General features: G+C 38.8%; 1 protein-coding gene across 10 annotated transcripts in view; it reads right to left on the minus strand.

The window, feature by feature from the left end:
- The window catches only part of LOC107597393 (LIM domain only protein 7-like), a 28,290-nt gene extending 15,094 nt beyond the window's left edge, over positions 1–13,196 (minus strand). For 6 of the 10 annotated variants that reach the window (XM_016288429.1, XM_016288425.1, XM_016288428.1 and 3 more), the window contains exons 1-12: positions 13,123–13,196; positions 11,449–11,689; positions 10,689–10,985; positions 10,164–10,445; positions 8,334–8,489; positions 6,232–6,960; positions 4,496–4,525; positions 3,714–3,825; positions 3,149–3,285; positions 2,122–2,761; positions 969–1,187; positions 503–617 (exon numbers count right to left, since the gene is read on the minus strand). In XM_016288429.1, the coding sequence (XP_016143915.1) occupies positions 503–617; positions 969–1,187; positions 2,122–2,761; positions 3,149–3,285; positions 3,714–3,825; positions 4,496–4,525; positions 6,232–6,960; positions 8,334–8,489; positions 10,164–10,445; positions 10,689–10,985; positions 11,449–11,654 (2,923 nt within the window). In that variant the 5' untranslated portion in view covers positions 11,655–11,689; positions 13,123–13,196. The remainder of the gene's footprint in view (positions 1–502; positions 618–968; positions 1,188–2,121; positions 2,762–3,148; positions 3,286–3,713; positions 3,826–4,495; positions 4,526–6,231; positions 6,961–8,333; positions 8,490–10,163; positions 10,446–10,688; positions 10,986–11,448; positions 11,690–13,122) is intronic. The other 4 variants (XM_016288426.1, XM_016288433.1, XM_016288430.1 and 1 more) reach the window with 4 other exon arrangements.
- Between the last annotated feature and the right edge of the window lie 251 nt (positions 13,197–13,447).

Here is a 13,447-nt window from a genome sequence, read left to right on the forward strand (position 1 = left end):
AAATGAAGGTGTAGAACCATCTCAAGGATGATCAGAAGAAATGGACAGCACCTGAGTTAAATATATGAGTGTCACAGCAAAGGGTCTGAATACTTTCCGTACCCACTGTATATATAAATATACTGTATATATATGTGTGTAACAAATGCTTAAAAATTCTCAAAGATCTTCAAAAATTTTTTTTTTACTAAAACAGTAATGCCAAATGTATCTCTGTGATTTAGCATTTTAACATTTAGCATCTCAAGCAATACACACAGTCATGTAATTTTGTAGATTTTGTTTCATTGCTGTGTCGGGCAACTGGAGGCCCATCAGAATCAACTTAGGAAAAAATCTGCCCTATATACTGTAGCAGCACATATGTGTTTTATCAGCAGAAGAAGCTCTCTGAAGCTGCAGGTAGAGCCTGTCCTTATGCTTCATTAATTCACTGTGCAGCACATGAGATCACTATTGACAACATTTTTTTTTTCCTGAGGATTTTATACTTTTCTTTTACCTGGAACTACAGTTTTGACACGGACCCCAGTGGAGTCCCAGTCGCTCTGGAAGCCAAAGTCCCGGCTGCTGTTGGGTTTCTGGTTCAGGCTGATCCTCATCTCACTGTAGTCCACCTGGAAGACACAGACAGGTCAGTTCTACACAGAAATTAAAGTGATTTGTGGTTTAATATGTTAAATGTATTTCCTTTAATATGACCATAAATTATAAAATGGTTTTAGGGATAAAATTTACTTGAGGAGTGGGACCACATTTACATCCAAATGGACACAAAAGGCAACCCAGACCCCAAAGTGTAGCTTTAAAATGCTTAAATGAACTGGATTAAGCAGAGATTTAATTAATATAATTTAATGTGCTTGTGTATCTGTCATTGCTTATGGAATTTACTTTTGCTTTAGAAAACTGAATGTAGTTGCAAGTTTGTAGGTGATATTTGTGAGTTCAGGAGAGTCTTACTGTACCTCATTAGGAGGAATGAGTGGGGATGTAGATTTGGGCAGGGAGGACACCCTGTTGACTGGAGGGACAGGAGACTGGGGTTTCTCCTCTTCGTCACTGCTTTGCACTGGACTTTCCTGGGAAATATCTTCATCTTTCACATATTGAGCAGAGCGGTTGGAAACCGTTGTCTTCTTGAGGCTGTCTGTCTCGCCATTTGTGCGCTTAAGAGAGTCATCCATCTAAAATATTTTTTAATACCATATAAGTATTTTCACAACCAATTTGAATGCTATTTAAGGTGTATTCAGTCCTTGCTGTTATAGTGAATGAAGCAGAATAGATCATGATCATTTTAACCATGAGACAAGTTTGGGTTAAATACCAAATAGCTCAAACAGAGGAAGAGAGTGTAACAGTGCCCATCCACTTTTTTTTTGTGGCCTTGATTCCGTAAGCATTTTGCCCCACTAATTTTTCTCATAGGGATTTAAATGTCTCTGCTAAAGAGTTACAAGCCATAAACTAAACCAACCAGCTATGAGGTGAAACACAACACCACAAACTTTGATTTAAAGCAAAAAAACATTTGATTAGGCATGAATGGGCAAAGGTACAAAACTGCGACTTAACTGCTTTAGTAGTTTGATAGCGTCAAGAGACTGACTCGATTATATCATTCTCAGTGCTTTATGGGAGTGGGTGGGTGATTTTCATGTTTTGATTCCCTGATTTGTGGATTTTTTTTTTGTGGATGTAGTTAATGTAGTTTGTCTCCAGAAATTCTGCTGTTAAACACGGTTATTCAAAAACTTGAATTAATGCTAGCTGACAACAAAAGCATAAACCATTAAATAACAATCTTGTTGCTCACAGTTGGTGTTTTGAAGTTATCGTTAAAAATCTATATAGAAAATTTATGATTTTTTACCAGAACCAGACTGTTGCACTCCATAATGAGATGGTATGCTTTCTCAAAAAAAATCACACTAAGGTTTTACTCTAACTTAGTTAGTTGCTTTATAATTCATATGAGCTATAATTACATCAGTGTTCCGTTGTAAACTGATCACACAGTATGGTGAGCAGCACAATGTTCTCAGATGTTTATTCACTAAAAAAGTAAAATGTCATTCAAACAGGTCATGATGTTTGAGACCAAGCAGGTCCACTCACCGTGAATGCTCTGGGAAGGGAGGCGATTCGGTTGGACTGTGTGCCGAATGGCCTGGGCGTGACTACGGAGGTGAGTCTTGCGCTATCTGATCTCTGGTAGCTCCTGGGGAGGGAGGCAGAAACTTGATCCAGCCCAGACTGCTTTATATCCATTGAATTGGGTTTATACAAAGAGCTAACGAGACCACTGGAGTTTTTGACTGGCTTAGTGCTGCTAATCAACTCTGAGCTGATGAGAATGCTGCTGGGTTTACTGACGCTGGTGGGCTTGATCGCACTGGTGGGCTTAATCAGGCTGGAGTTGCTGTTGGAGAACGCAGGAACTGGATCATCCAGAAGGCTTTGGGTCGTTGTTTGGCTCTCCACAATGTTGTTACTCATTTTAAGTGGGATATCTGGGCTGGAGCGATCACGTTTGGTATGAAAATCTGTCTGATCCGATGCCAGAGTGCCAGCGACAGGTTCCTTTTCTCTCAGAGATGGTATGGAGGGTACTGAAGGTTTGTCCATGGGGGTGTAAGGGGTGTCAATGGTGTAGCTACGTACTGGCAGAGTTCTGCTTCGGGGTACAGGTTCTTCAAAGACATCATCAGTGATGGAGTTAAAGCTGTCCTTGTAGTTGCTTTGCTCTCGGCTCTCTCTGAAAAGGGGCAGGAGCGAGACAGGCAGGACAAGAACTGCGATTAGATTACACTCTTACACTAAGCAGACGACGAATCAGAGAAAGTAGAACAGACTACACTCTCCAAACTAACAGCAGACAACACATTGACAAACGCATCGGCGACAGCAACATTTTATAGTAAACCACAAAATAAAATAATAAATTAAATTAAATAAATAAATAAAAATGAAGTGAAACATTAAATTCAATTGATAAAATATCAATTAAATAAATAAAATATTAAATAAAACATTTAATTGCAACAAAAATTTAATTAAATGAACAAATAAAATATACAGTTTTGTACGGTTTAAATTTTTTAAGCTTCACACAGCTATTTGATTTAATGGAATTTATGTTCACCTCTCATCCTGCATTTTCTTGAAGGTCTTTGATTTCCTGGTGTCTGAAGTGTTTTGCTCGATCTGTTCCCGCTCCTCTTTCTTCTTCACAATGTCAGAATTCACACTCCTGCGCTTATTCTTCCACCTTGTAAGATCCTGCAGGGACGAGGAGAATGACGCTCAGCCTCCATAACTGGAGCACAGGTGCTTATTCATAAGCAGTAGCGGTAGGAGGGACAGTCAGGGGAAGGGTGGAGAGATGCAAGGACAGATTGAGAAGTGAGGGAGGACTAGATTTTGCCGGTGTCCTATTTTGCCTGTTTGGCTCCTCCCGACTCTTTTCCCGTGTGAATTAGGGGCCTGTATGACCTAAATGCTGTACTGAAGCTCAGTTCAACCACATCCACACAACAAAATACCACTGAACAGTTACAGACTACTTATAATTGATGGAATTGTGTGGCTTGAAGTAGTCAAGGTCCTTATGAGGAAATCTTACTTGTCTCAACTTTCATTGACCCACAGGCTGAACAGCTGCAGCTATAAACATTATCGATAACAAAGCCATGTAATCCGATACTCACATCTTGCCACTTATCCTCATTTTCCTTAATCCGAGCACGCATCTTCTGCAACTCCATCGTCGAGTTGCTGAGATTGGTCTCACTGTCGGTGATGTCGCTCACTGATTTGCTCCTGAAAACAGATGTTTTTCAAAAAACATTAATAGTCAGATTAACTCCTTAAGGAAAAAGCCATGCATTAGGATGGAAAAAACGATTTAATGGATTGTAGTCATTCAGCTTTTTGATATGAGTAAGTGTTATAGCTCTCATCAAGCAATCATACATAACAGAAATTTACAAGACAAAATATTGATGGGTTAGTAAAACAGCAGGCATGTTCCAAATATTCTTCAAGCCACAATTAGTTGTCTTAATAGACAGCTAATGAGTTGTCGCAAATGTTATGCGGCAACTCATTGGGTTAATATTCCATGAGTGACCTATTCAATCCCTTCCACTCATGTGTCTTACCTGTGAGAGCACAATACTTCCGCATTACAGAAATACCTGTGCTTCTCATGCTCTGGATTTTTCCAGAACGACACGATTGAACAGATTTGGATTAAATTAGCCAGCAGTGTGTGTATCTGTAGTCTACACTGCTTTTGCAGTGAAAATCTTTGGGCAGTAGCCCAAGCAGATCAAAGCATTGTGAGTACATAGTGAGTGTCAGTGCATAATGTAGGGGAGAGCAGAGGAAACGAAAGCCTAATGCAGCATCCGTGACACCCAACCCCCCCCACCCCACACGCACGCACGCACACACACACGTGCCATTCCTGCACAAGGCCACAACTCACCCTTCAATACCAGAGCTTTTCTGGAGCAGGCTAGGGAACCAAAGAGAACCACAATGACAAACCAGTCATATATTGGTGTGATGACTGACAGTTTTTATTGACTGACCAATAAAGTGTCGTATGCTCACCAAGTCTGCATTTATTTGATCAAAATACAATGAAAACAGCAAAAGTGTAAAATGTAATACAATTTAATATATAACTGTATTCTATGTTTATATAATTTAAAATGTCATTTATTCCTGTGATGACAAAGCTGCATTTTCAGTTATAACATTTTAACTGTCTTCAATGTCACTTTTGATCAATTTAAAGCAACCTTGCTGAATAAAAGTATTAATTTATTTAAAAAAAGCATTTTTACTGATCCCAAACTTTTCCCAAACAGTAGTGCTTATGTCAAGAGCTTAGTCACATCGCTCCAGCTATGATCAAGTGCATAATAGTTATTTATTTTACAATACACAGTCATGCTTCAACATTCAGTTAATTCTCTGATTACAGACCTGACTGTCTGACATTTAAAATGTGCAAACAGTTGTAACTGTGGAATGACATCATTGGAAACTTGTAGAATTCCCCACCAATCCCAGTGCAGTTGCTCTTTTTAATGCCCCCACACTACATGAACTCTGATCAAATGAAGTCTTGTACTTGGGGTTCAAGTTCCAGCTTTTACAGGATCACAAGGGTGTGGGGAATTTGGAGCTAAAGCGCATTGTAAGCTACCTTGTAAAAAGTGAATGTGTCTGACAGGATTATTTATAGACATTGCTCAGGTTTTAAAATTCCACCACAGCTTAACTGGATACACTCACATCATATAAAGCCTGTTAGGAAACTTTGCTTAAACGAAAGTCTAAGCAGTGGAGTCTGTACATGATGCATTGGTTTCTTAGATTCATTCATCACCAAAACTATCAGTTTTTTTTATTGAACACAAGCAAAATGTAGTTCACAGAAAATATGTCTCTCTAAAGAGAAAAAAGGTCTATCTGAATGGCAAATGTCACATTCTTTGGTGTTCCTGTACAAATCAAGGCTTATGCATCCTTACTTTTATGTTTTATGTTAATAGTTAAATAAATAATTAAAATAAATGAAAATGCTTTTATTTTTATGTAATTAAATAAACGTAAAGTTATTTGAAATATGTATCAATGACCAAATAAATAAACCATTTATCCGCCTTATTTTTCATCATGAAAGTAAGCTATTTCCTATGAATGTTAGCCACTATAGGTTAATAACTAGAAGTATAATGAAGAACATAAAGCATAAAAATATAATGTAATAAAACAAATACCACATTACAAATATCTGTTTTTGTACAGTTAAAATTACTGGAAGAGGTTGACGCTGAAAGCCTTGCTCACTCAAATTAAAAATGGCTGTGCCCCACTCTTATGTTAAAAATAAGGTGGATAAAACACATCATGGATTAAATTTCAATGCTGAGAACCATTTTGACATCAGGACTTAATCAAACCAAAAATTAGTGCAAATTTTGAAGTCCAGTCCAACATAACTCAAGAGAAAAACCAAATATCTAGCCGTTACAATCATTTATCAAGTGGCAGGGCTCATGCAATCAAAGTCACACCCATATTAAACTCACAAACATCTGCCATTGCCAGTGTAAGATCATAGTTAACACGAGAATGGGAAAAGTACATCACAGCTGAGATCATGATGACAAGCGCACACAGGCATTTCTGCAGGCTCAGAAACCTAACCTCTCCACCATCAGCCTCTTCCAGTATCGCACACGGCTGGCCTCTCTGATAGCTTGCCATTTCTGCACATCTTCATCACTGCAAGAGAAAGAAACACTGGGAGCTCCCCCTTCCTTCTTTCCTTGGGTATTTAAAGCCCTTAGCTTCCTAAGTAGCATATCATCTGTTTTCAGGTGCTGTTCTGCTCCATGTTTAATCTCTGGTTTGGATTTGTGCTGTCTGGGTTCAACTGGGTCACATATCAACTTGGCCTGAAGTTTTGGTGGCAAAGCCCATGCCTCTGGAATAGGAATAGGGTGGTAGTTATCAGGGGCCCCAGACAGAGGGCGATTGATTTGCTGTTGAGCCCTTCGAAAAACCACATCATCTTTTTCAATGTCAGGATAAACGGGTTCACCCTCATGGCGGGGCTGAATTACCACCATGAAGTCGGCCTCCGATCTGCGGCGAGGCAACAGGAAGTTACCATACTTCAACTTGGCCAGGTCATCACTTGAGTGGAAGGTTTTTGTACGACGTGTAAACATATCATCATTTTCTAAATCAGGCAGGATGTCAGCAGAAACGTTGTATGGGTCATTAGGGTGTTCACGCCCTAGAAGAGGACGCCTTTCACATTTTATGAGTCTGGGGCCAGAGGCAGGATCCGGTCTGGGCCAAAAATCAGGGGGTTCTAACTTATGCAGCCCTGCATTCTGCTGAGCAACCGTGAGGGGTTGTGTTTGAGAACTGTGGTGAATGAAAGGAGAAAAGAGTAAAGAAGAGATTCAGAACATGCAAGGGGACAGTAGGAGAATGGAAGTGTAAATATCTCTAAGCAAGTTAACAGAGTAGTGCATGCAGGAGGATACCGCTAACCATGTAATATATAAGTAACAGCAGCATTATGTGGACTCAATTTGCTCTGCCACAAAATACTAAAAGTTAATACAAAGTTATATTTACTAAAAGTTAAATACAAAAACAATAAGTATTTTTAAGAATCATGATGCAGGCCATGCAAGAGTTCATAGCGACCGTCGTTAAGGCCGGTTCACACAAAGTATGATAACTATAACGATAACTATAAAGTTTTAATAATTGCTCTAATTTCATGAGAATAGGGAAGTCCACACCACAACTATGATGATAATGACACAGAGGAACAACATTCTTGGAATCACATTCAGAACAATTTTTTTTCCAACTGATGAATGATTAAAACATTGAGAGCCAATCAAAATCCATCTGACTTTAAAGTGCTTGAGCATTTAAAGCGGCAGACAATGTAACTACACTGTGCACTTATAATTAATAAAATGTTATCATGTGTTGGTGTCGGTGCTAATATACTTATCATTATAGTAATTGTTTTTGGTGTGAACGGGCCTTGAAACTCCAAAAATGCACAAAAATAGAGCCATAAATATGGTCCATACAATGCATTCATAATATTCCACATCTTCTGAAGCCAGTTTAGTGTGAAGAAATGACCAAAATTTAAGTCATATTCAATGATAATCTTCCCCTTCAAGTCAGTGGTGGCAAATCATTCAAGAGCTGCTTTGAATGACATCAGTGTGTTTGTAAAGCAATTCATAAGTCAGATTTGTAAACGGAATAATCTGTATTCACTGAAAAGGCTTAAAGGAATGATTCATTTACTGATCCGGTTCTCAACTCACTGACTCATTATATTACAGTCTCAATTGTTTTGAGTCCTTGTTCTGTGGAAGGAACAGCTTATTGGAAGGCCTTATTGGATAGCTTTGTCCTCTCCTCACACAAATCAATCGGCTTAAGAAGACTGGTAATGAGTCACATGAACCACCTCATTGTCATTTTTTTGAGCTATGAACAATGTTGTTCATCTTTTTGGGTAACATCTCTGAATTGAATATTGATATTATGCTGACAATATGATCCTTCTCACCATTTTCATTTGGATACAAATGCACTTGTTTGGTGAGATCATTAACATTCATGATGATGATTTTGAATAAAAAACACTACATGTTAATAAGTAAGCACCAGTTCATACATTTATTAGAACATGAGGAGAAGCTGATTAGGGGAAGTGAGTAGATGTCCAGTCTTAATGCATATGGAGCTGTGATAAGGACCTGAGCGTGGAAGTGTGGCTGGACAGAGCGAGGCCTTCAGGTGCATGGGAGTGAGAGGGAGGGGGTTCAGACTGAGCGCGAGAGAAAGTAGGTACAGAGAGCCAGGGTTTGACATCACCGTCTGATTCTTCAGAAGACAATCCTGACTTCTTGTAGCTGGAAAATGTGAGGTAAAAGAGCACAGAGAAAGACAGGGGCGAAAGGTTAGCAACCATCACCACAAAGAAGACAGAGAGGCAACAGAGAAGCCTTAGTGATGAAGTAAATAAGCCAAAAAGAAACCTCAGGGTTTACAGTGCACCAAAAATATTTGGACATTTAAGCCACACTTGCAAATATATGAAAGTATGAGCAAAACTGATGTACTGCTCTAAATCAAGACAAAAACTAATAAAAAAATGTAGATACTTAAAGGGGTCATATGATGCTGTTATAAAGAACATTATTTTGTGTATTTGGTGTAATGAAATGTGTTTATGCGGTTTAAGGTTCAAAAAACACATTTTCAACATACTGTACATTATTGTTTCTCCTCTATGGCCCGCCTTTCTGAAACGCGTCGATTTTTACAAAGCTCATCTGTCTGAAAAAGCGAGGTGTGCTCTGATTGGCCAGCTATCCAGTGCATTGTGATTGGCCGAATTCCTCAAGTGTGTGATGGAAATGTTACGTCCCTTACCATATTGTGATGCCTGTGGCAACCACATGTGACGACCCTGTGCTGGACTCAGCTTCATCCACAGTGAAAGCCGATCTAGCGATCGTCAGCGCGAAGCTGAAGTATTTCCTCAGCGACCAGCACGGATCAGCTCCAGGCATGACGAAGCGATATCATCCTCTTTTGGAAGGCCAAACTAAGTAGTTTCGCTTTCACAACAAAGCACACAGTGCCTTCACGACATGGCGGCGACAACAATAATACAGCACGAATAAAAGTTACGCCTTCTTTCTTTGTGTGAACATTTGGCCGGCGTTATGAAAATCTTCCCACACAGTGACGTAGGTATGTGGGGGCGTGTTAGAATGAGCCGTTTTAGGTAGGCGTGGCTGACTCTTAACTTTTATAAAGAATATCTCTTTGGATTTGAGACTTTAGTCTTTGCAACTTTACAGATCTTCTTTATGCACCAAGAGCTTGTAACACTCCGAAGAGAAAGGAAAAATTTAAATCGCATCATATGACCCCTTTAATGGTTGGTAGATTTTGTGGAACTCGTCCATATAACAGGTCTAGCACCATTTGTTTGCAGATGCCACATCATTTTCTAATATTTTTTATCTATGTAATCTACAAATTTAAGTGTGACCTAAGTAGCCAAATACTGTACTTTTTCAGAGTCAGTGTATTGCCAGACATGTCTTTACAGTGCATTAGAAATTAATATCTGAACATCTAATGGACTGATAGAGAGGGCTGAGAATTGAGAACAGGTTCTTATTTAGATTTCACAAAAAAAAATACTGTATCCAAAAGATTTTCATGAACAGTTTCCAATTATAATAAATATGAAAATGTGATTTATTTTGTTTTTATTGTTCTGTTGAAATCTAAAACTCTCATAAGTTGACAACAGCTTCTTATTGGAGTGAATGCAGTAAGAATTGTAATTGTCCAAATCATTTCCATTCTTTCTTCCTCAATATTATGAAATACTGTTAACGGAAACATTACAAACCAGAGAATCTGAATATCTGGAAAGAACCAGAATCCTTAATGTCCTTTTGATTACCTCCCCTCCTGCTCAACTGATTTTGTTTTCACATTTTAATTATTTTTTAATTATTTACAGTATGCTTTTTTTTCTTTTTTTGCCTCAGTACTGGACAGACCTGAAACCTTGGATCTTCCTGTACCAAGGCCGACGCTGGGTGCCCAGTTTGATCTTCTTCACGAGTACATCCTCCTCAGGTGTCCAGAACTTGGGCAGAAATGTATCAAAAGGCACTGTTACAGATGGTTGAGGCCTCAGACCTGCTTTACGGGCATACAGATCATCTTGAACAGGATCAGCATAGCCAAACTCGTCATCCTCTTCTTCAGAGTCATCATAAATGCAGACACCAGTGGATACAGGCCTCCTGTAAGTCTTCTCAAGAGGCTGTGATTGACTGCTGCTCAAAAGACAGCCATTTTTGTTATATTCTGCCAATGATCAATGCACATCAAACCATCCATGATTAACAAGCACAGCAAACCAAATAAAAAGCAAATATTAAAAAGACAATGTTGTTTCAAAAAGTCCACGCTATAGGTTGAAAATCAAGCAAAATAATGACATCACGGCAACAAAGAAAACCCAAAGTTAGCACTGATGAAATGGCAAACAGATGCATATCAATGATGCCAGTTCTGACCTGAGATGGGTCAGTGTCTGCCGGGACACATTACTGACAGCCACCTGTGACCTGGTAGTACAAGGTATAGCAGCTGCCTCCAGCTGGCTCATGGGTATGGCAAAGTTGGTTGGAGCGACAGAGGAGAGGCTGTGAAATCTACGGCTAGCAAGGTCATCTATAACCACATCGGGATCCATTCGGTCTGCATCCGAATCACTGCTCTCATACTCATAGGCCAAAGACGGGTGAGCAGTAGTCTGGGATTTCAACCCGGTGATAGATGAAGGGTCTGAACCTGCACTCTCATGACTGGGACAGACCACCAATGATGGTCACAAAAGCATAAAGCCAAGAAATAGTGGGAAAAATAAGCTCCGGCATTCAAACACTGAGAACATTTATATATTCCTCCCTACAAAGGAGGAATATAATGATAATAAACATAGAAAAAGTGAATGACCAAGAGTTCACATTCAGATCTTTAGATTGCCGATATCAGAGCACAGTTTGATAGTTGAGGTCTCTTTTAAAACTCAAGAGAAGACGGATTTAAAATTACTAGTTTCTTTTTGTCTGGAGAAAAATCTGAGAAGCTGGAGACTAAAGAAAAAGATTTTGAGTAGGACCAAACCTACAGAAAACATTTTTCTGCAAGCGTGGTCTGGACAACATCATAATTCATTGGCCACCTTTCACCAGAGTGAGTGAATATATGCTGTCTAACCCCCTATGAAAACTGAAAACCCCCTATGATCTCTGAAGTGCAGACTTCCATTACCTTGTAAAAGAGCCATCATCTTCTGTGTACATAGGGCTAGCCCAGCTTCTTCTGTTGTCGTCATTTCGCGCTGCACGTTTCTTGCGTAATGGTGCTGGAACGTAGCCTGACTGTTTTTCCTTTGATGGCAGGAACTGATTGTACTGCGTGGTGGCCTTAGGTGCTATGACCTGTGAACGGCGGTATTCTTTATATTCTGACATCATGAAGCTCAAATCTGCCTCAGGGTCACTGCCACAACCTGGAGAAACAGCACAGAGAGCCAGGAGTGTGAGCGTATAAACACACACATGCACTCATGATTGTTTTTCTATCCTGGTGGAGACTTTCCATCAGCTTTTATTGTTTTTATACTGAGCTAATTAAGTTTTCTAACCCATAACCCTAAACCTAAACTTTAAAGAATGTAATAGAATTACTTGTGAATTTTTAGATTTTCATTTAGAATATTTATGATGTCCCCACAAAGTACAAAGTGCACAAAAATAATTTTCTCCAACAAAATTTAGATTTTTTTTTCTGTTTTACACAGAAATCTCTCTGAATTATATTTTTTAAGGCAAGAAAGAATTATTTGCCAGTGGGAAAATAAAATAAATGTAATTGATATAATTATAATACACTACCGTTCAAAAGTTTGTGGTCAGTAGAATTTTTTTTCAAAGAAATTATTACTTTTATTCAGCAAACATGCATTAAATTGATCAAACGTGACAGTGTTGACTTTTACAATGTTAGAAATTAAATTATATTTCAAATAAATGCTGCTCTTGTGAACTTTCTAATTATCAAAGCATCACAAAAATATTAAGCAGCACAATCGTTTTCAAGTGTGATAATAGAATGATTACAATGATTTCTGAAAGATCATGTGATACTGAAGACTGTAGTAATGGCTTCTGAAAATTCAGCTTTGCATCACAGTAATAAATTACATTTTAATATATATTTAAATAAAAATGGTTATTTTAAATTGTAATAATATTTAACAAAATTTCAGTTTTTACTGCATTTTTTATTAAATAAATGCAGCCTTGCTGAGCTTAAGAGACATTTAAAATCATCTTTACCGACCTCTAACTTTTTCATAATATAGACAACAATTTTGTATAATTATTTATTTTTATTTTATTTAATTATGTGTTTTTTTTTGCAGTGCAAAAGTAGTAAACATGGCAGTGGGAAGCAACTGACTCACTGGCAGGTCAGTGGGGAAAAATAGCAAAATGTCTCACTCCAGTGAACGTGTAGACAGCCCAGAACACTAATACTAATTACATCAGCACCTTCCTCATGTACTGCAATTGAGCACCTGAGACCATGACGAAGTAGAAAGAGGATGAGCGGACTGGAGTTTGCACTTTCCATCAAAGCTGACTGTCACCGAAAGCAAAATATGGTCATGACAAAAGCCTTAAAACGGTATCACTCACATACCACTAGAGGGCACCAGGCATTTGTTTTGATAGGCAAGAGTTAATTAATAAACTACATTTCAGCTCAAGTTTTTATTTTCTGTGACCAGGTCTTTAAACTTCACAGCTTATTTTTCTTGCTCTAAAAAGACAAAAAAACGAGTTATGACCTCTACCTTTCATACAACTACTCATCTCTGACTGCCTCAGAGTCAAGCTAGAACACACAAGAGAGACTTAAGAGATTGAAAAGTCTTACCCTCACTGTTGGCTTTGACTGTGGCGTCTGAGGATGTGCTGTAAGTTCTGGATCCCAGTGAGTCAAGGCTGTCTAGAGAGTCTTCTCTCCTGTGTCTGGCCCGTAGTGGGAAGAGCTCTTCTTTTTCTGAGTACCAGCTATCTCTACAAGAGCTGTTTCGCACTCTGCCACGCAGTGATGTACAATCCTCTAGTGCCTGTCAAGCACAAGGGTGTGAGTGTGAGGGACCAACACACAGCGTGCACAAGGGAAAAACACAAACACCAAACACAGCATACAGCCTCCATCAGTGCATAAGTCAGTCTTGCTCATGAGAATCTCCTGT

Source organism: Sinocyclocheilus grahami, unplaced genomic scaffold (genome assembly GCF_001515645.1).
Source record: "Sinocyclocheilus grahami isolate Dianchi unplaced genomic scaffold, SAMN03320097.WGS_v1.1 scaffold231.1, whole genome shotgun sequence".
Classification (NCBI taxonomy): Eukaryota; Metazoa; Chordata; class Actinopteri; order Cypriniformes; family Cyprinidae; genus Sinocyclocheilus; species Sinocyclocheilus grahami.